Below are 21,207 nucleotides of genomic sequence, written 5' to 3'. Positions count from 1 at the left end.
ATCACTTCTTTTCTTTTGTGCCCCATCTAGGATGTACAGAGCACAAAAGTGATTGAGAATTGTTACTAAATCAGACCAGCCTACAGTGAGGTGCTACAGCAGATGCACCTGTCCTACGCTATTCACTTTGGTGCTTATAAAGATAGCTTTTATGAAACTATTTCTTCTAGAGTTCTCGGTTTAATTACCTTTCCAAAGTTCATTTGAAATAGTCTCAATTCTTCTTCAGTCATATTCATTTATTTTATATAAATTAGGATACCTTGCCATGTTTCTTCCCAAAGACTAATGATTGCCATTAAAAATATTTCTTCTGGCCAAGTGCGGTGGCTCATGCCTGTAATCCCAGCAATTTTGGGAGGCCAAGGCGGACAGATCACTTGAAGTCAGGAATTCGAGACCAGCCTGGCCAACATGGTGAAACCCTGTCTCTACTAAAAATACAAAAATTAGCCGGGCATAGTGGTGCATGCCTGTATTCCCAGCTACTCGGGAGGTTGAGGCAAGAGAATTGCTTGAACCCAGGAGGTGGAGGTTTCAGTGAGCTAAGAACATGGCCACTGCACTCCAGCCTGGGTGGCAGAGTGAGACTCTGTCTCAAACAAAAGAAAAAAAAAAACAAAACTAATTTTAAAGTCTCCAAAACTTGGTTTGGTAAAATTGTGTATAGGGGTGTAAGTTGTAGTTTTTGGGCAAAAAAATTTTTTTTTTTTTTTTTTTTTTTTTTGAGACGGAGTCTTGCTCTGTAGCCCAGGCTGGAGTGCAGTGGCCGGATCTCAGCTCACTGCAAGCTCCGCCTCCCGGGTTCACGCCATTCTCCGGCCTCAGCCTCCCGAGTAGCTGGGACTACAGGCGCCCGCCACCTCGCCCGGCTAGTTTTTTGTATTTCTTAGTAGAGACGGGGTTTCACCGTGTTATCCAGGATGGTCTCGATCTCCTGACCTCGTGATCCGCCCGTCTCGGCCTCCCAAAGTGCTGGGATTACAGGCTTGAGCCACCGCGCCCGGCCAAAATTTTTTATCAAATAAAGCTAATTTTTTTTTCTTAGTTTTTAATGTGCCCAGCTTTGGATGCCTAGAAACACAGACACACAGACACAGACACAGACACAGACACACACACACACACGCACACACACACACAGAGTTAATTTTTCATGATGGGAATTGTTTAACATTTACAAAAGTAAAGCGGTGAGACGACCTCATGTATGTCTTATTCAGCTTCAACAATAGTCAATTCATTGTTTTATCTGTTTCTCCCCATTTCCCCTATGCCAGATTATTTTGAAGCAAATCTCAACATTATCTTTTTAATCTGTAAACTCTTCAGTATTTACTCTAGAAAATACTTTTTAAATTCTAAATAACATAAACATAGTATCATTATCACATCTTTATTAAAATAATTAACAACATTATCCACCACTAATCAGCATGTAGACTTTCCTGATTGTTTCATAAATGCTTTTTTAAGTTGGTTTATTTGAATCAGAATCAAAATAAGTCTATTCAGCATAATTGGTCAATATGTCTCCTGAGTTACTTTTAACATATAGTTTATCCTTTGCCTTTTTTTCTTGCATTTTGTTTGTTGAAGAAATGGTCATTTTTCACTTTCTGGATTTTGCTGAATGTATCTCTGTAGTATCATATTATGTGTCCAGGAAAATATATATATGTTTTACAGAAATGAGGTCTTGCTATGTTGCCCAGGCTGGTAAAATACTGACTTTAGAAGATATGTTCCACTTAACTGCCAACATAATGCCTATGCTTTTCAAAATCGGTTCCATAAAATCATGTTGAAGATCAGTTATTTTCTTTTCTTAGCACTTTCATGTATATTCTGTTTTAGTTTGTTTTACTGTCAATTCCCCAAAACATTGCCCTGAGCTCAGGTGATTCTCCCACCTTGGCCTTCTAAGGTGCTGGGATTATAGGCATGAGCCACAATGTCTGGCCCAAGTATATTTTCTATTTATCTTTAAATATGTGATACCTCATCTCCTTTGACTGTAAACAAATTTTTGTTTATATGGAAAAAAATCAATGCTTAACTTAGTTGTTGAAGAGGGAAAGATTTCAAAAATTATGTAAACATGAAAGGGAGAATGTGAAGGAATGGCCATCAGCCTCAAGAAATAGAATAATTTTGTAATGGTCCATGTTTATTGCTCTGTGATTATTTTGATAACATATAATTTGTTGCCTAAAGTATTATAAAACATTGAAATAGAAAATTGTAGCAAGAGTAGATATACCAGGTTGATTTTGGTTAAAGTAACATATTTCGTTAACTTTTTTTTATTAACAAAAAAGATACCAGGTGATCAGCACTCCAACAGATTTTTTTATGGTAATGGAATATGTGTCTGGAGGTGAATTATTTGACTACATCTGTAAGCATGGACGGGTGAGTAACATACTATCTGGTACACTAAACCTCTAAACTAATAAAAAAGAAAGTATTGGGAAATAGCACAATGCAAAGATATCTTCAGGGTTGAAGTCGCTTTTATAATAATGCTCAACTAAACATATAGAGTATTAGACAAATTTTCTTTCTTAAAAAGCATACCTTTTGAAATACTGATTTTGGAAAACATGTTCCACTTAATTGCCAACACGATGCCTATGCTTTTCAAAATCTGTTCCGTAAAATCATGTTGAACATCAGTTATTTCCTTGTCTTAGCACTTTCACGTATGTCCTGCTTTAGTTTGTTTTACTGTCAATTCCCCAAAACATTGTGCACATTTAATAATATTAATTGAAATTTAAATATTAGTGCTTAGCAACGAAGAAAAACTTGTCTATTGACATGTTGAGCTTTGACAAGCTTTTGGTTTGTCTGATTTGTTGAGAATTCCAACATAATTCAAGCTTGCTTAATTATATGTAGCCTGATTATGAAACTAAAAATCTTGTTAAATAGATGTATCAGATATTATTTTTTTTTTTTTGAGACAGACTCTTGCTCTGTTGCCCAGGCTGGAGTGCAGTGGCGTTATCTCAGCTCACTGCAACCTCTGCCTCCCGGTACAAGCAATTCTCCTGTCTTACTCTCCCAAGTAGCTGGGACTACAGGCACATGCCACCATGCCCGGCTAATTTTTGTATTTTTAGTAGAGATGGGGTTTTACCATATTGGTCGGACTGGTCTCGAACTCCTGACCTCAGGTGATCCACCTGCCTCAGTCTCCCAAAGTGCTGGGATTACAGGCGTGAGCCACCATGCCCAGCCCCAGATATTCTTAATGCAGTTTCTTTTGTGCTTGATAGGTTGAAGAGATGGAAGCCAGGCGGCTCTTTCAACAGATTCTGTCTGCTGTGGATTACTGTCATAGGCATATGGTTGTTCATCGAGACCTGAAACCAGAGAATGTCCTGTTGGACGCACACATGAATGCCAAGATAGCTGATTTTGGTATGTAACTCCAGGGTTGTTCAGAAATGTACTAGCTACATTTTAAAGCATAACAATTCATTGAAATAAGAACTTTCCATGTCAACCTTGTACATTCTGTACCATGGAAAGGGATTAGCTGAAATCTCCTCAGTAGCTTTTTCTATTCACTTAAATACACTTTAAAAATGCAGATACCTCCAGAGAAGTTAGATGGCTGTCATCAAGATAAATCCATTCAATCTGCATTTTCTCCTAAGGAAATGATGCATAACTGTTTGTTTGTTTGTTTGTTTGTTTGTTTTGAAGAGAGGGGAGAAGTCCCAAACTTCTTTGAAAATCTCATGAAAGTATGGGCACTTTCCCTGATGAATGCATATAAACCGAGGTACCTGAAAATTTGCATGCAGTTGGAAAAAAGCCCTTCTGAATTGATCCACAAAGAGGTCCTTAGGGTAACATCTAATAACTTCATTAGAGAATGGTTTTTGTCAGAGGTAAAAAGCACATAAAATGTGATTTTTATACTCCAAACACTTTCTGGGATAAATGTATGTGGAAAGGATGCCTTACTAGGGTATTTGAGAAAAAGACTAGGAAATGAGAGATTAAAGAGAGAGATAGAAAGGTACCAGTTATTGTTGCTTATTTGTGGTCTATACCTTGTCTTTAATCTAAAAACTAGGAAATCGCTTTCTCTATTTCTCTTCCTTGTCTAAATCGTGAAACTTATTTAGTACTATAGCTCAACTAGATTTTTGGTTCAATAGATTATTTTTTCTATGTTGAATTAAATATTTCTAAATTAACTTTTGAAACATAATCTCTTTATGAGTTGGGGCCCATCTGGTTTCTGATTATAGAATTTAAAGAGGCTTCTGCAAAAAAGTAGTAGTCTGTATTTTATTCTTTTGACTATGGAAAAGGTAAATAATATTTTGATGTTTTCATGTTTGGGAAAGTCAATATGCTTCAGAATAACCTCATTTGTGATGGGAATCAACATTTTTATTTAGAAAGGAAATTTAGTTTCACTCATACATGTGATGTGCTTTAGTTTTTTGTTATAGTGTAAGCACTCTGAGATGGTCTCTTTCCAGTTAAATGCTTTCCACTGCCTTTTTTTTTTTTTTTTTTTTTTTTTTTTTTTTTTTAGCACTAAAAAAACCAATGACGTATGCAGGATCAAGGACTTGAAATTTTGCTCATATTTATATGACTTTATCTACTTTTAAAAATATCTAGCACCAGGTAAACATTACTTTTATTTTTAGGATTATCTAATATGATGTCAGATGGTGAGTTTCTGAGAACTAGTTGCGGATCTCCAAATTATGCAGCACCTGAAGTCATCTCAGGCAGGTAATAATCAGTGAAGCATAAGCTTTTTGTAATCTTGAGGTCATTTTGATAACATTTAATTATAATATATTCTCTATGGAAGGTAAGATTTTAACAGGGTAGAAATGAATTGTTCATTTATTTTTCCATTGTTAAAGGGATAATGGTTATATTAAAAAATGTTAAACATTTCATTTAGATGTCATTATATACTTACGAAGTTTTCCCATTAGAAAAATAATTGAAGTGGATCCTGATTTAACATATCTTTCGTTTTACAAAAGTGCAGATAAGAGAGTAAGAATTTGCTAAATTTAAGCTAGTGCCATTATTTATTTATTAGATATAGTTCTTTAATAATACCTTGCGTATTTTCCGATGTATATAGAGCATTGTTTTATATTTTGTCTTTGGAAGAATGAGATTTTGGGGGACAATATTGTTTCATGAAATTAAACTACAAGTAGAGATTGTGTAGTTACTCATGTAAGTTATTCATTGGTACATTATAAAAATGTAATACAGATTGCAATGGTAAACTCAAGTCTTTCTACAGTGATCAACGTGTGATTTTGAAAGTTAACAGAATCCTATGAGAGCAAATATGGTAAACGTATTATTGCAAATAGCAGATACAGGATTATCTTAGTCCATGTGGGCTGCTATAAGAAAGATACAATAAAGTTGATGGCTTATAAACAACAGAAACTTATTTCTCACAGTTCTGAAGTCTGGGAAGTCCAAGATCAAGGTGCCAGCAGGTTTGGTATCCGGTGAGGGTCTGCTTCCTAATAGACTACCGTATGTTCACTGTAACTTCACATGGAGAAAGGGACGAGGGATCTCTCTGGGGTCGCTCTTATAAGGGCACTGATCCCATTCATGAGAACTCTGCACTAGTGACCTAATCATCCTCCTAAAGTCCCCACCTCCTAATACTATCTCCTTGGGGGTTAGAATTTCAACACATGAATTTTGGGAGGACATAAGCATTCAGTCTATTGCAAGGAGTTTGAAGAATACAGCAAATGATTTCCAGTGTGGCTGCTAGATTTATACTCACACGTGGCATTCATACCATTTCTTTTGGAAAACAATCACCATTTTTTATATAAACAGATTATATTCTTTTCATTAGAATAGTAGAGATTTACTTTGTTACCACAGACCCAGGTTTGAGTATGGTAATATGCTATCATGGGAATTGTAATGCTGTCGAAATGTAAGAGAAAAAAGGAATAATACTATAAGCATAGGTTATCTGGATCAAAGCTAATTTTAGTCATATGAGCTAGGAGGTGATAAGAGTGGAAATGGTAAGTACTCAGGATAATGTGATACAGGATACTGTCTACACAGTACTAATAAAGTACTTTAATGTTTTAAATCTCTCTCTATATATATATGTATAGACACACACACACACACACATATATATGTATATATATATATTTTTTGAGACAGAGTCTTGCTCTGTCACCTAAGCTACAGTGCAGTGGCACAATCTCAACTCACTGTACCACCTCCTGGGCTCAGGTGATCCTCCCACCTCAGCCTTCTGAGTAGCTGGGACTAAGGTGTACACCACCATCCCTGGCTATTTTTTGTATTTTTAGTAGAAACAGCGTTTCACCATGTTGCCCAGGCTGTCCTCAAACTCGTAGCCTCAAGCAATCCACCCGCTTCAGCCTCTCAAAGTGCTAGGATTACAGGCGTGAGCTACCGTGACCGGCCTTAAATATTCTTTAAAGGTGTGCCGGGGTAAAAATTCTATTACATGTGTATATTATATGTATATTTTCTTTCTTGTAATAGTTCTTTGGGAAAAAGATTTAACCTATACACCATAGTATTTTTTCAAGTTCATGGTCATCTACTTTGTTCCCCTCAAAAAGCAACCACAGAAAGTATTATATTTTTTAATTAGTATGTTTCAGTTAAATGAATTTGTGACAAATAAAAATACCCTATTCACTTGGCAGACTTGAATAGTAGTTGGCTAGCCCCTTTACTCTCTTTGAGGAACAAATATTGAATACTGGGGAGCGGCCGTGGACTTCATTAAAGACCTTGGAAATGAATATGTACTGAATGTAGACTACCTATATATAGAAGTAGGGCACATAGAGAGGGAAAAAGTGATACTTGCATTTCAGGTTTGTGTCGTCATCTTTTTTCTTAGATTGTACGCGGGTCCTGAAGTTGACATATGGAGCTGTGGTGTTATCTTGTATGCTCTTCTTTGTGGCACCCTCCCATTTGATGATGAGCATGTACCTACATTATTTAAGAAGATCCGAGGCGGTGTCTTTTATATCCCAGAATATCTCAATCGTTCTGTCGCCACTCTCCTGATGCATATGCTGCAGGTTGACCCACTAAAACGAGCAACTATCAAAGACATAAGGTGATTATTCTTTTTGTTTCTGTTCTGCATATTTTCTCATAGGAATAATAATAACGTTAATTGAATGATTCTCCCAAAGTCTCATTTCCTGCCCTCACCACCTCACCCCTAGTACCAGTGCTTCAGCCACATTGAACTTGTCCTGGTTTCTCAAACCTAACATAGATTTTATGCCTTCATGTCTTTGTTTATATTATTCATTTTGCCTTGATGCCTTTTCCGTTTTCTTTTTTTGACCTGCTAGACTTCCATTCATCCATTAAAGTTCATGCCACCCCTTTTGTGATTTCCACAGGTGCTTCCGTTTCTGTTTTATCAACATTTTGTTAATGCTTTTATTATTTAATTCTCGTCCAGGATTTAGTTGTTTCTCAGTGTGTCTTTTTTCTCTCTTAAATTATGATACCAGGGTAGACAGTGTGTCTTACTCATCTTTGACTATAGAATGCTAAAAGGCCTGGAAAGATGGTATGCTTAGAAAGTGTCTGAAGAAATTTCAAATGGAGAAATAGGGTGAGATTTATGTATTTTACATATGGTTAAAGACATAAAGCATAAAAAGTTTTGCCAAGTTTTTAAATTCAATAGCTGCTAATCGGCTTACTGTGAAGGCTTTTGTGTCACGTGAGAAACTTTGGAAAGTGCCATTGCTGATGCGCCTATGAATATGACCTTTGTATATCAGACACCTGTGTATAGTAGGAAGATGATTCATTGCATTCTGCCTATGACTTATCAAGGCATGTTTCTTAGAGGTTTTATGTTCTTACCTGAGATTTCATTCATGTTTGTTTACAAACATGTTCTTTTGACATCTTTCCAGAACTCTTCCCCTTTTCTTCATTAGCCAGCAAAGATTTTTTTTTTTTTTTTTTTTTTTTTTTTTTTTTTTTGGCAGGGTCTCACTCTGTCGCCCAGTCTGGAGTGCGGTGGTGTGATCACAGCTTACTGTAGCCTCAACCTCCTAGGCTGAGGTGATCCTCCCTCCTCAGCCTCCTGAGTAGCTGGGACTACAGGCACGAGCCACCACACCCAGCTAATTTTTTCTTTTTTGTATTTTTAATAGAAACGGAGTTTTGCCATGTTCCTCAGGCTGGTCTTGAACTTCTGGGCTCAAGTGATCCACCCACCTTGCCCTCCCAAAGTGCTGGGATTACAGGTGTGAGTTATTGCACCCAGTCCCAGAAAAGACTCTTTTGAGACCTCTGACCTCTGAAATATTTAAATGATGGCTGAGATAGCTGTTTATGTGACTGCTGCTGATTTCATGCAGGCAAGGACTGATGATTCTTTTTGCATTTATGTATCATTTTCTTTTCCCAGCCTTTCTTCAGTGTTCCAAACCCCATGCATAACAATGTAAAAGTGTAAATTAGCCACCAGATTTAATTATGAAAATGAACTTAGCAGGAAAAAAGCCCTTTGTCTTTATAGTTCTTTAGCATATATACTTCTGTTAATTGACTTTTTGTTAGAAAATCAGACATGCTGATATATTTGCAGCTGCTTGTATCAGCATATACGTTTAGAATAATAATGGGCTGGGTGCAGTGGCTCATGCCTGTAATCTCAGCACTTTGCGAGGCTGAGATGGGAAGATTGCTTGAGCCCAGAAGGTCAAGACCAGCCTGGTCAACATTTATATTAAAATTTTTTTTAATTAAAAAAACAAGTGGTAATAATACTGATTTGTTGCTTTAAAACAGATGTTTGCATATTTATAGACTTCAGAAGAAAAATGTAAATATATTTACTGGGAAGAGTAATTTGTACATAGGTAGATGGCATGAAAGTATCATTCATCTCTGTACTTTAATAGGATAACTTGAATCTATAGTTTTCATCATTTTTTGCTTATATATATATTTACTTACTTATATATATTCAGTTTTTTAATGTCTGGGAATTCTTTCCATTGTTTTAATTTTTTTTTTTTTTTTTAAAGAGATGGGGGTCTTGCTATGTTTACCAGGCTGGTCTTGAACTCCTGGCCTAAAGCAGTTTTCCCATCTCAGCCTCCCAAAGTGCTAGGATTACAGGAATGAGCCACCACACCTGGCCAATGTTTGGGAATTATTGATTTGATAAACTATAGTTCAATAGGGAAAAGAATTACTAATTATTGAAAAATTACACAATACCAAGCATTTTGCTTTATGGCTTGACTTATGTTATTGCATTGACTTTTCATAGATAGCTAGAAACCATTTTATAAACCATGAAACTGAAGCTCAGAAAGGTTATGTCATGATTTATGTATCTGTTTGCCCCTATTAAATTATGCATTACTTTAAATTAGGGACCAATTATTAATTCATAGCAAAATGCACAAGATCTAACACATATTAAATGTTGAGTAAATCTGTGTTTGTTGAAAATTACACAGCTAATAAGAAGCACAACTGGGGCTCAACTTGGAACTTAACCTGAATTCAAAACCTGTGCTATTTCCACTCTTCCAAATTGTTACATCTGATCTGTGATATCTATCCTTCTTTCAATCTATCATGTTTTATTTATCTCTTATGCTACTACGTACTTACTGTCTCAATATTATTTTTGTACATCTACTATTTTCTTGTAAGATAGCCATTGGAAGTTCGAAAATATATCTTCATATTTATTTGCTTATTTAACCATTTTCGCTTTTATTCATTCAACAGATACTTATTTCACATCTGCTCTGTGCACAGTCTTGTGCTAGGTGCTGGGAATATAGTGGTAAACAAGATAGATATTATCTTAATGGAAAACACATCTTTGTGTTCTCCAGCTATCTTAGGCTTAGTAATAGTATTAATGTTATAGTTAAAGCGAGAGGTCTGAAGTTCAACTGAGCACAGATCCCAGTGCATCTGTTTGTTAGCTATGTGCAACTTAGTTACTTCCCACATATATTAGAATTTTGGGGAGGGCAATCATAGATCAAAACATGTGAAATTGTTATTTAAGTAGGTCTAAAAATGATTGAATATCAGAAACTGCAAATATTCAACTTAATATAATTAAAGCTTTTAGAACAATGTCTAGAACATATTAGCTATTAATATTATTTTTGAGGGAATATTTGAAAACCTGTTAGCTGCACTTAAAGAAATTTGGGCATATCATGAGGTTTCTAAAAGTTGATAGTCTTTATAATCTAACCTTAAGTCATATATCAATTTCAGGTATCAGGTAGCAGTGATAGAAATACATAATTTCTGATGGCTGTATAATAGCCTATGTGAAGTGAATTGCTTTTGTCTCAGATGAACCTTCATAAACATCCTAGTTACTGCTCACTTTGGTAGAGTTAGTTCAGAAAACGACTCCTGAAAATAAAAAGCTAGAAGGATGGCTTTTAAAATTGACAGTTATTACAAGAAATTGTGGCATTTGACTAAATTAATGAAATGGAAATCAAATTTAGATTGTTTCCTTATTGTTTTTTAAAATTAATTTTAAAAATAGAATTCACATATCATAAATTTATCACTTTAGATTGTATAATTTACTGGCTTTTCATATATTCACAAAGTTCCACAATCATTATGGCCATCTAATTCCAGAACTTTTTTTATCATCCTTGAAAGAAACTATACACACTGATAGTCACTCCCCATTTCCCCTTCCTTCTATCCCCTGGCAACCACTAATCTACCTTCTGTCTTTATGCCTGTTCTGAACATTTCATATAAATGGAATTATACAGTATGTGGTCTTTTGTATCTGACGTCTGTCATTTAACATGTTTACAAAGCACTTTCCTACTGTAGCATGTATTAGTACTTCATTTTTTTTTGCTTGAAAAATATTGCAGTGTATGAATATACTACATTTTGTTTATGCATTCGTTGATGAAGATTGAATTGTTTCTAATTTGTGGCTTTTATGACTACTGTTTCCATGAACATTTACATACACAGTTTGTATGGCTATGCTTTCATTTCTCTTGGGTGTATATACCTAGAGTTTATAATCGTTGTATGTTGTTACTGCTGCTCCTGTTTGTTCGTTTAGTGATTTTCTGATCTGATTCTGTAAAATCTGTATTCTTTTTTATACATGGCTACTGAAATCTCTCTTTGGTTAGCTTAATGATCAGCTAATGATTAGATAAAAATTTCCTTAAATGTCCTGATCTAATAAGTCTTCCATCCTTTGCTGATGGGCTCTGTGTGATGTTGGGGTACATCCTCAGTGCTCCAACAGGCAGTTGTAACTCTGCCTTAGCCTTCACTTCCTGCTTGTGCAGAGCCTCAAAATCTGCCAATCATGAGAAATTATGGCCCTTTCAGTTTTTTTCTCAGGCAAACACACAACCCTGCATTTGTTTCTGGCCTTTCTGAGTCCTAGAAATACATCAGAGCTTTCCAAAGACCCCTCTGGAAATGGTATTTCCTAATGTTTCCTTTTAAGTGTCTTGGTCAGCTTTTTGTTTACCCAACTTTCACTGCTGCTTCAGGTAGTTGGGATGTTAGACAGTTGCCATTGATTTTTTTTTTTTTTTTAAACAAATGCCCTGGGGAGAAGGCTGTTTGCAGGAGTAAGCTGTGAGTCAGGTCATGTAAAAACCAGGCTTGTGAGTGGAGGTTCCTAGAGAACTGCTAGACATGTAAAATAATGACAGTTCTCTCATGGTAAGATTTTCAGGGAGCTCTAAACTATTCTGCTCCTCTGTTCTCCCCACCCCAATGCCCCAGTGGTTGTTAAGCTCCTTGTTTTCTCAGCTCTGTGATCATGAGACTGTTGGTTTTCAAGGCTGCCATGGAGCTGGACAAAGGGAAATGGATATAGGACAACTTAAAAAGCCACAAATCTCACATTTCTTACTGAGATTCAGCCATTTTTCTTGAATAAACCGTCTTCAGATTGTTGCAAGCCTTTGGTGAATTTCCAAAGTTGATTTTCACAGTTTTTGCTGGTATTTTATTGTTTTATGGAATAATAGATTTTTGGAGTTTATTTTGAAAGTGCCTAACTTTTCTATTTGTCATTGATATTTACAAAATATTAGACATGTAACATATTTTTGTCTTCTTTTACTTCTTTTGTAGCTGGGTGTGGTGGTGCGCACCTGTAATCCCAGGTACTCAGGAGGCCGAGACAGGAGACTCACTTGAACCTGGGAGGCAGAGATTGCAGTGAACCAAGATTGAGCCACTGCACTCCAGCCTGAGTGACACAGTGAGACTCTGTCTCAAAATATATATATATACATAGAGAGAGGGAGAGAGGAAAGATCTATCTCAAGTTATTTTTATTGCTGAACACTAATAGGGGCTTAATATTATTATATAGCCAATAAACACATGAATGAATTTTTGTGTTCATACTTTATTTATCATATATGCAGAATTTATTGACCATTTACTCTTTACTAGGTAGTAGGGTAGAGCTAAATAAGGTATGGTCACTATTTCAAGAAGCTCTCAGTTTACTGGGCAAGATTAAGAAAAAAAATCAACAACTATAAGAATGTATTGTGATAGAAAAATCTAGTAGCTGTAGAATTTTTATCTTTGTACATATCCTCAAGGCCTGACACACCATTATTTCCTACTTGGACTGTTGAAACTAGCTTCACCATCATCATTTTTATCTTTTCAATTTATTTTCTATACCACAAACAAAATGATCTTTACAGAATGATAATTAGGTTATGTTACCCTGTCTCTTTAAAATCCTTCAATGATTTTCATCAACCACCAGTTCAAATCATGAGATTTCCTTTTTATAGCCTACAATTCTTAGAAATATCTGATTTCATTTGGCACTCCATCTCACAGCTCATTCTGCTTTCATGATATTGAGCTCATTCCAGTTCCTAGAGCACAGCACAACTCTTTTTTGTCTCATGGTCTTTGCACTTATTGTTTCTTTTGCTGGGAATATCTGTTCCGCAACTCTTTGCATAATTGACTTCAGATCATTCTAGTGTCTGCTTAAATATTACTCAGAGTGGCTTCCCTGATCACCTGCCTCTCGTTGTAAATTATATACTCTCATTTTACTCTATGCAATTTCTTTTGCAATCTTTATCACAGGATTTGCATATTTGTATATTTGTAACTATATTTTATGTATATTTGTTTAATCTCTATTCAGCTAAAATATAATCTTTGTGAGGAATGTTTCTTTTTATCCATAGTATGTCCTCAGTAAATATTCAAAAATAAATTAATCAGTGAATAGAAGACATTCAGTCAAAATATGTCTTCATCTGAACTTACGGGATGCCCAATTCTACCAGGTAGTAATGCCTGAACAATCTCGAAGGAGTAGTTTGTGTTAGATGAAAATAGTTTGATATTCTAGGATAACAATAGTAACATCAAGCGCAAAGGCCCAGAAGTGTGGGAAAATAAGGCTTAGGAGAGCAGTTCTCAAAATTTTTGATTTTAAAATCTTGTAACTCTTAAAACTTATTGAGGACCTCAAGGGGAATTTTTAAAAATGCAGGTTATATCTATCAATATTTACTGTATTAGAATTAAAACTGAGAAATTAAGAAAATATTTAATTTACTTAAAAATAACTATAAACCTACTACATGTTAAATAATACATCTTTCATGAAAAATCACCATATTTTCCAAAAAAAATTGTGAGAAGAATGACTTTATATCAAAGACAGCTAGGTTCTCATACCTTCTTCATTCAATCTGTTGCATTATTTTGTATTAGTTGAAGTGTGTAAAGAAGGTCTGACCTCACTCAGATAAGTGGTTGGGAAAGAAAAAAAGTGTATTTATTATTATTAACACCAACTTTATCAGAAAGTCTTTAAGTATTGAGAAGCTGTGAAACTCATACAAATCATACAAAAGTTTTGCTTGAAAGCTTGAATTTTATCATTAGCAACAAATATTGCTGGTTGTTTTCCTTAAAGCGATGGGCTCGCTTTTTTCATTTTTGAGAAAATGTCGGCCAAATGCCAAGTCTTAATAACCATAGTTATTCAAGGGTAGTGGGTAATTAACTTGCTTAGGATCACATAGCTAGTAAGTGGCAGAGCTAGGTCTAGAGACCAGATCTTTTGATTATATTCTATTATGTTGCCCTATGTCTAAATTATTTGGACTTGCCAAAGCGTGTCTTACAATAGTGTATTGTGGTGTTTTTCCTAGAGAGCATGAATGGTTTAAACAAGATTTGCCCAGTTACTTATTTCCTGAAGACCCTTCCTATGATGCTAACGTCATTGATGATGAGGCTGTGAAAGAAGTGTGTGAAAAATTTGAATGTACAGAATCAGAAGTAATGAACAGTTTATATAGTGGTGACCCTCAAGACCAGCTTGCAGTGGCTTATCATCTTATCATTGACAATCGGAGAATAATGAACCAAGCCAGTGAGTTCTACCTCGCCTCTAGTCCTCCGTCTGGTTCTTTTATGGATGATAGTGCCATGCATATTCCCCCAGGCCTGAAGCCTCATCCAGAAAGGATGCCACCTCTTATAGCAGACAGCCCCAAAGCAAGATGTCCATTGGATGCACTGAATACGACTAAGCCCAAATCTTTAGCCGTGAAAAAAGCCAAGTGGCATCTTGGAATTCGAAGTCAGAGCAAACCATATGACATTATGGCTGAAGTTTACCGAGCTATGAAGCAGCTGGATTTTGAATGGAAGGTAGGAAATTATAATGTAATAAGATCATTTGTAGAAGCCATTTTTCTATATTGTAAGCTGCTCTGAGCTCCTGAGTTGAGTATTAAGCCCATCTTTTTCTAGTAATATGCCATGCACATTAAAAACAAAACAAATAACCTCTGTAAGGATGAAAAGTGGTTGATACTGGGAACCAACATATTTTGAATTATAGCAGTGTTCTTGGTCAAGAAAAAAAGGAATCAACTAGAAACCTTCTGAGAAAATAGCTTACCAGTTTCAGCATACATCATAGCAATGAAAAATCATGAGTGTCTTCAAAGATAGTATGTTTTTACTTTCTCTTTTTTTTAGGGAGGTTTTTTTTTTCTTTTCTTTTTAGGGAACAGAGGCAGGTGGTTGTAATAGCTAGTGGTCAGTACAAATTATATCAGGACATATTTATTCAGTCAATTAACACTTTTCTCCAAGTTGTGATATTCTCTCTTATTTGGCTAGTGCTTTTAATACTTATAGTATATTTTCCTTACTCTCACGCCACAGTTTGCTTTTCTTAAAAATTAGTGCTCAATTTCATTTCAGTTCTATTTGAATATATGTGTGGGGAGGGGCATTTTTTTCTTCGGATATGCCTTTCACTCTTGTTCTTTTCTTGAGGATTGTGAACTTTTAAAGGAAGAAGAAAAATGTGCAAACTTACCACATAAATATGCATTTGACATGTTCAAATAAATCAGTCATTTTCATTTTATTATCTGTACATGAAATAAATATTTTCTTAAAATCATTTAAAAAACAGATCTCTTTGTTTTGAAGCAGTCATATTTAGTTAAAAAAGAAATGTTAACATTTTTAAAATTCTGTACTGAAACATTTTTGAAACTAGTACCACAGATGTTTTGAAAATCCAGAACCTTCAATGCAGTGTTTTTTTGTTTGTTTTGTTGTTGTTGTTTGTTTGGTTTTTTGAGACAGAGTCTCACTCTATTGCCCAGGCTGGAGTGCAGTGGTGCAGTCTTGGCTCACTGCAACCCAGGGTCAGGCTATCCTCTCACCTCAGCTTCCCTCGTAGCTGGGACTACAGGCGCCTGCCACCACACTCAGCTGATTTTTTTGGTATGCTTTTGTAGAGATGGGGTTTTACCATGTTGCCCAGGCCGGTCTCAAGCTCCTGGGCTCAGGCAGTCCACCCACTTTTGCCTCCCAAAGTGTTGGAATTACAGGCATGAGCCACCATGCCTGGTCCTCTTTGTTCCTTCTACTCCACAAGCATCCATGAACATGGTTCAAGCAGAGACTGGGCAACCAAATTATAATTGATGTTTTAGAGTTGATGCTTATCTAGAGTGAAAGCTAGACCCGATGTAATCTCTGGGTTCTCTTTTTCTTTTATATTTCACTTTTTTCTTCAGTACCCCAAATTTATTCAAGTAGCTTTTCCTTTAAATCTTAATTGCCATACAATACTGCTAGTGGGGATTAAATAAATACTAAAGTAAACTACCAGTAATATAAAAAAATTATTCAGATATTCCTTTCCTACCTCACCCCTATTAATTACTTATTTTGACCTTTTTTTGCATAAAAAGGGAGATATTTTGTAGTTGATTATTTTTATTGATTTTTCACTTTAGGTAGTGAATGCATACCATCTTCGTGTAAGAAGAAAAAATCCAGTGACTGGCAATTACGTGAAAATGAGCTTACAACTTTACCTGGTTGATAACAGGAGCTATCTTTTGGACTTTAAAAGCATTGATGGTAAGGAAGCTATGCATTGCATGAGCTCTGAGAAGATAAAACTTGGCACTAGTTGACCAGATGTTAAAATCATCTCGAAGACATCCGGTGGGTAGGTCATGCACTGGTTTTTAAGTAATCTTAGACTTAACCAAAATGTAAGTGAAGTGAAAAGGATGAAAGACATGTTGAATACCTCTTACTTGGCATCTTTCCACAAGAAGTATCTCCGTGGCATAAAAGAATCATTTGAAGTATTGGCCATGGAGCACAAGTAAGGAACAACAGGGAAGTAGGTTTCACTTTTTAAAATTAACTGATTTGTCAGATTCTTTGTCACATTTCTCCATTCATATTTTATTAGTTAGTATTGTAGTGTCTAAACTTTCCCCTTCATCACCTTTCCTCATCCTGGGTGGCCAGGGTGACCAAATAGGTCTCCATTGGGATTTGGGTTGGATTTAGGTACTCATGGCAATCAAGGAGCCAGAGGCGTCAGGGAAAATTGTCATGTCCAAGAACTTAGTGTGTGCTAAGAATTAAACTTGGGTAAACCAAATCTGATTATTCATTTCAGAGGCCCAAGTGGGATAAAACCAGAATAAACCGAGGGTCAGGTGCTGGATGGAACAAAAATGGAACTGAGTTTAGAGTTAGGGAAGTTGTTTTAAACAAAGTATTTAAATTTTACTCTTGAACTACCATCAAATATGTACGGTAGTGTTTATATGGATCCCAGACCTCTTTCATCGAAATTACATGTTGTTATTAAAACACAGATCCCTGTGTTTTGGTCCTGGGAATCGTAGAATCTGCAGTTTTAACAAGATTTCTCTCACTTTGCCCCCCACTTCCCCAAGGCATATATGATGGTAACTTTTATTTTTACCTTAATGATTTTTTTTGTTGATATGCTAGAAGAAAATAAGTTGTCAAGGATACGCTTTCTTCACATGAAGAGATATCAGTTTGATTGATGCCAGTATCAATGCCCAATACTCCTATTTGAGAAGGACTTAGAGGCCACATTTTGGCTGTGTGCACGTGTTGTGATTGGTAGCGATGTTTGTTATGATTGTTGGAAGGAAGAGGACTGTGCTTCTAAAACACTGAAACATGACATTCATTATTAAGTTGCCTTTGCTCAGATGTGTTTACTTAATATTCTGAATATCATAAATTCATAGGAAGGGCTTGAGCATATATACTTTTCATATAAATTGCTCTTCTTTGGTCCATTTCAGATGAAGTAGTGGAGCAGAGGTCTGGTTCCTCAACACCTCAGCGTTCCTGTTCTGCTGCTGGCTTACACAGACCAAGATCAAGTTTTGATTCCACAACTGCAGAGAGCCATTCACTTTCTGGCTCTCTCACTGGCTCTTTGACCGGAAGCACATTGTCTTCAGTTTCACCTCGCCTGGGCAGTCACACCATGGATTTTTTTGAAATGTGTGCCAGTCTGATTACTACTTTAGCCCGTTGATCTGTCTCTAGTTTCTTTCTGTTATTGCACTATGAAAATCAGATATATTCTTTAAATTTTTATCTTACTTTTGGATAATATCCACTGCAATACTAATTGAGAGACATGAATTATATCCAGGGGACACACAATGCTATTGAAATTACTGAAAACAAAATATCTGACATCTTATTTACTTGTAGAAATCTGTAATTCTATTGTGCCTATGATAAATTCACATAGGCAGTATCTTTAATAGGTTAATATCGATGAAGATTTTTAATTACAATAATGAGTTCACTACGGATGATTAACACACCACACTGGCGAACCATCTCAATGTAAGGGTGGTTTGGCAACACCTCCTTGCTTTACTGTTTGGTGTAGGTAAATCCAGTTTACTTCCTAAATTTCAGTAGGCTTTATGCTGTGTTTATGCCCCCAATTTATTTTAACAAAAGAAGATTAAAAAGTAAAAGAACCACGAGTAAGATATTATTTAAATGTTGAAATCTTAAAAACCTGCCCCCAAGGTTTCAGAAGCCAAGTTCTTTTAACAGTATTTTTACAAATACTGCCTAGTATATTCAACAGAAGGACTGTGGTCATGTCACAGGTAACCACAATTTTCAGGTTTCTTAAAAGCAGCTGTAACTGACTCAGTATTTTATCTTGAGATTTCCCTGAATAATATATTTATCTTAAGAGCCTTCGAGTTTCAAATTAGTATTGGAACACCTGGAATTGCAACAACTTTTGTCTTTTACATATACTTACATCTTTTAAAAAATGTCTTCAAAACCTACCTTTCTCAAATTCTTTTGGCTCTATTTATTTTTTCATTTCACCAAACAGTGATAAAATAGTTAAATGAAACAAAGCAAGGTATCAGCAGTCCCTTAAATGAGAATTATCTTTGATCTTTATTTTGTGTGTTAGATGTTAGGGTCCTGGTGCATCTCATAATGCTGATTCTTCATGGCAAGCCACTCCCTTCACCCCACCTATCCTAGTCACTCTTGTCTTTGTTCATTGTTTGATCCTCAGTGGTTGGTGGGTACAGCTTTGAATCTTTTCTAGTTCCAAGTTTGAAAACACTCTTCTGGCCCTAAGGGCTTTCGTACACTTCCAAAGCTTGATAGGCTATGACCTTCACTGTTGAACCTGATAGGGCAGGGAAGCTTTGAACATCAAGAAAAAATTTTTCTCTTCAATAAATAAATATGTGTATTCACACACCAGTGCTTTTAAGCAAAAACCAGTTTTTGTTTTGTTTTGTTTTGTTTTGCTTTGTGCAGGTTTTTTTAAGATTAAAGAAACACAAACTATAGCAGGGTAGATAATAGTTTATGATTATATTTTGTTTTGTTTTAGTAAAAGTATTTAATTTTAAATTATGTGTAATTTATCTAATTTGTATTTATTTGTTATTTTTATGTTGTAATTAACACTTATTTACCTGGATTACCCTAAAAAACATTAAGCTCTTGAAAACAAAAAAATTACATTACCTTGACAGGTTTCTCTTTGCCAAAAGTAATGTATGTTCTACCAAGAAGCAAATGAGAATATTAGACTAAGTTTCTCCTGTGTTAGTGGAAAACAAGTGTGTCTATCTTTAAATATTCTTTGAATTAGGAGTTTGCATTGTGTCACATCATATGGCTTTGCAGATCTTTTAAAAACTGATGTTAAGTAACTTATAAGTCCAACTTCTTAATATCAAAATAAAAGAATCGTTCACCAATTTGGGAATGAGGGCGGGTTGCAATTTGAGATAGTTTAAAGTTTAATTATTGAAAGACTGCCATCTTGTGGCACCAAAGGGTAATTTTTACCCTTTGAGATGCTGTGATTATTTGTATAGAGATAAGCAGTCTTGCTGTGTTAGTCTGATGTGCATTATAGATATGGCATATTTTGGGTTCTCCAAATGGGCACACACCTGTTTTGGGAAAACCAGGGCCACTTCATAATATTGTCCTGATTATGAATGGAATTACCTTAGAAATAAGGAACTAATCAGATTACTTAACCCTAATGACAAAATCCACAAAAATTTTGAAGGCAGAGAAACAGAAGGAATCCAGTGGTGTTTTAGCTCCATTAGTCTCATCAGATATTAAAAAATTGTTCATATCAAAATTACCTTATATGGATGATTGCCATGTTTTGTAAGAGTTAATTTATTTACTGTTTTCTAACTCTTGCCGGTATTTATGAACAGCTGTAGTTTGATATTTACCTACTGAATTTTAGGAGAACTAATGGTCACAGTTTGGGTTCTTTTATGTGTATGTTTTTAAAACAGCTATTTTGTGAATCTAGGTGGTTGGGTTTTAGAGAGAAGATTTCAGGAGATGCAGTCCAGCACAATTAGAGCTAAAACATTGTTACAGCAGGTGTTTTTGTTGCTCATGGGCAGATAGAGGGAAAGAATCAGTTGTTAACCCCAAATTTCCACATTTCAGTCTTGTAAACTCTGGATGTGGTAGGTAGGTGTGGGCTAAGAATAATTTCCTCCAGTTAAAACTCAGGAGAAGAGCTTCTATTATTAGGTTATAGATAAGGCCTTAGTTATATCATGGAAATGAACTCCATGTAGTTCTAGAACTGCATTTCCCAAAGTATATCCTGTGAGATGCTCCACAGAAAAAAGATTGCATGGGCTAAGTTTGAAAAATGTTGCATGCTACTCTTCCCCTCGAAGATGACAGTAGATGTCAGCATTAAAGACTGACAGGTCTTTCTGTGAAAAAAAAAAAAGCCATATAACTTTGTTGAACTTTGCCCAAATTAATTTTTCATTTTAAAAAACTTAATATCCCATGAAAAAAGGCAAATTTGGGAAATACATTTTTTAGGAAAATATTGTCCCAGAATGCCATAATCAGGGTAGTTAATAACACTTCCTTTTCTCTTACTGGTTGTTGGGAGAGTCTGATTGAAAATTAGAATCATTTTGTTTTAACTTGCTGACATGTTCATCATGAGTGAATGCTGGATTAAATAGAATTTTCTATGTCTGTGACTTGTTTCATGACATCTTGGTTTTCTTAATCATCTTGTGTTATTATTTGAGTGCAACATTATTCTTATGAATGGGTGACTGAAAAACCTGAAACAAGATTACTTGTTAAAAAAAAAAGTCTAAGAGACTAGTGACTCATGCTTATGGCTCTGTGGGTAATGAATCATCACTGATTCTTTTAAAATGTGTAGTCAGTGAACATTTTCTAAATACTTTTCTTTGG

General features: G+C 35.4%; 1 protein-coding gene across 2 annotated transcripts in view; it reads left to right on the top strand.

Moving 5' to 3' along the window:
* LOC105495129 (protein kinase AMP-activated catalytic subunit alpha 2) overlaps positions 1-20,979 on the top strand; it is a 63,383-nt gene extending 42,404 nt beyond the window's left edge. Inside the window, exons 3-9 of one of the 2 annotated variants that reach the window (XM_011764356.2) lie at positions 2,322-2,415; positions 3,285-3,429; positions 4,683-4,770; positions 6,932-7,156; positions 14,268-14,772; positions 16,386-16,512; positions 17,736-20,979. In XM_011764356.2, the coding sequence (XP_011762658.1) occupies positions 2,322-2,415; positions 3,285-3,429; positions 4,683-4,770; positions 6,932-7,156; positions 14,268-14,772; positions 16,386-16,512; positions 17,736-17,974 (1,423 nt within the window). In that variant the 3' untranslated portion in view covers positions 17,975-20,979. Of the gene's footprint in view, positions 1-2,321; positions 2,416-3,284; positions 3,430-4,682; positions 4,771-6,931; positions 7,157-14,267; positions 14,773-16,385; positions 16,604-17,735 lie in introns of both variants that reach the window. The other variant, XM_071092530.1, reaches the window with a different exon arrangement.
* Positions 20,980-21,207: the final 228 nt, after the last annotated feature.

Source organism: Macaca nemestrina, chromosome 1 (assembly GCF_043159975.1).
Source record: "Macaca nemestrina isolate mMacNem1 chromosome 1, mMacNem.hap1, whole genome shotgun sequence".
In the NCBI taxonomy this organism is placed as follows: domain Eukaryota; kingdom Metazoa; phylum Chordata; class Mammalia; order Primates; family Cercopithecidae; genus Macaca; species Macaca nemestrina.
This window is presented reverse-complemented; position numbering and strand designations above follow the sequence as displayed.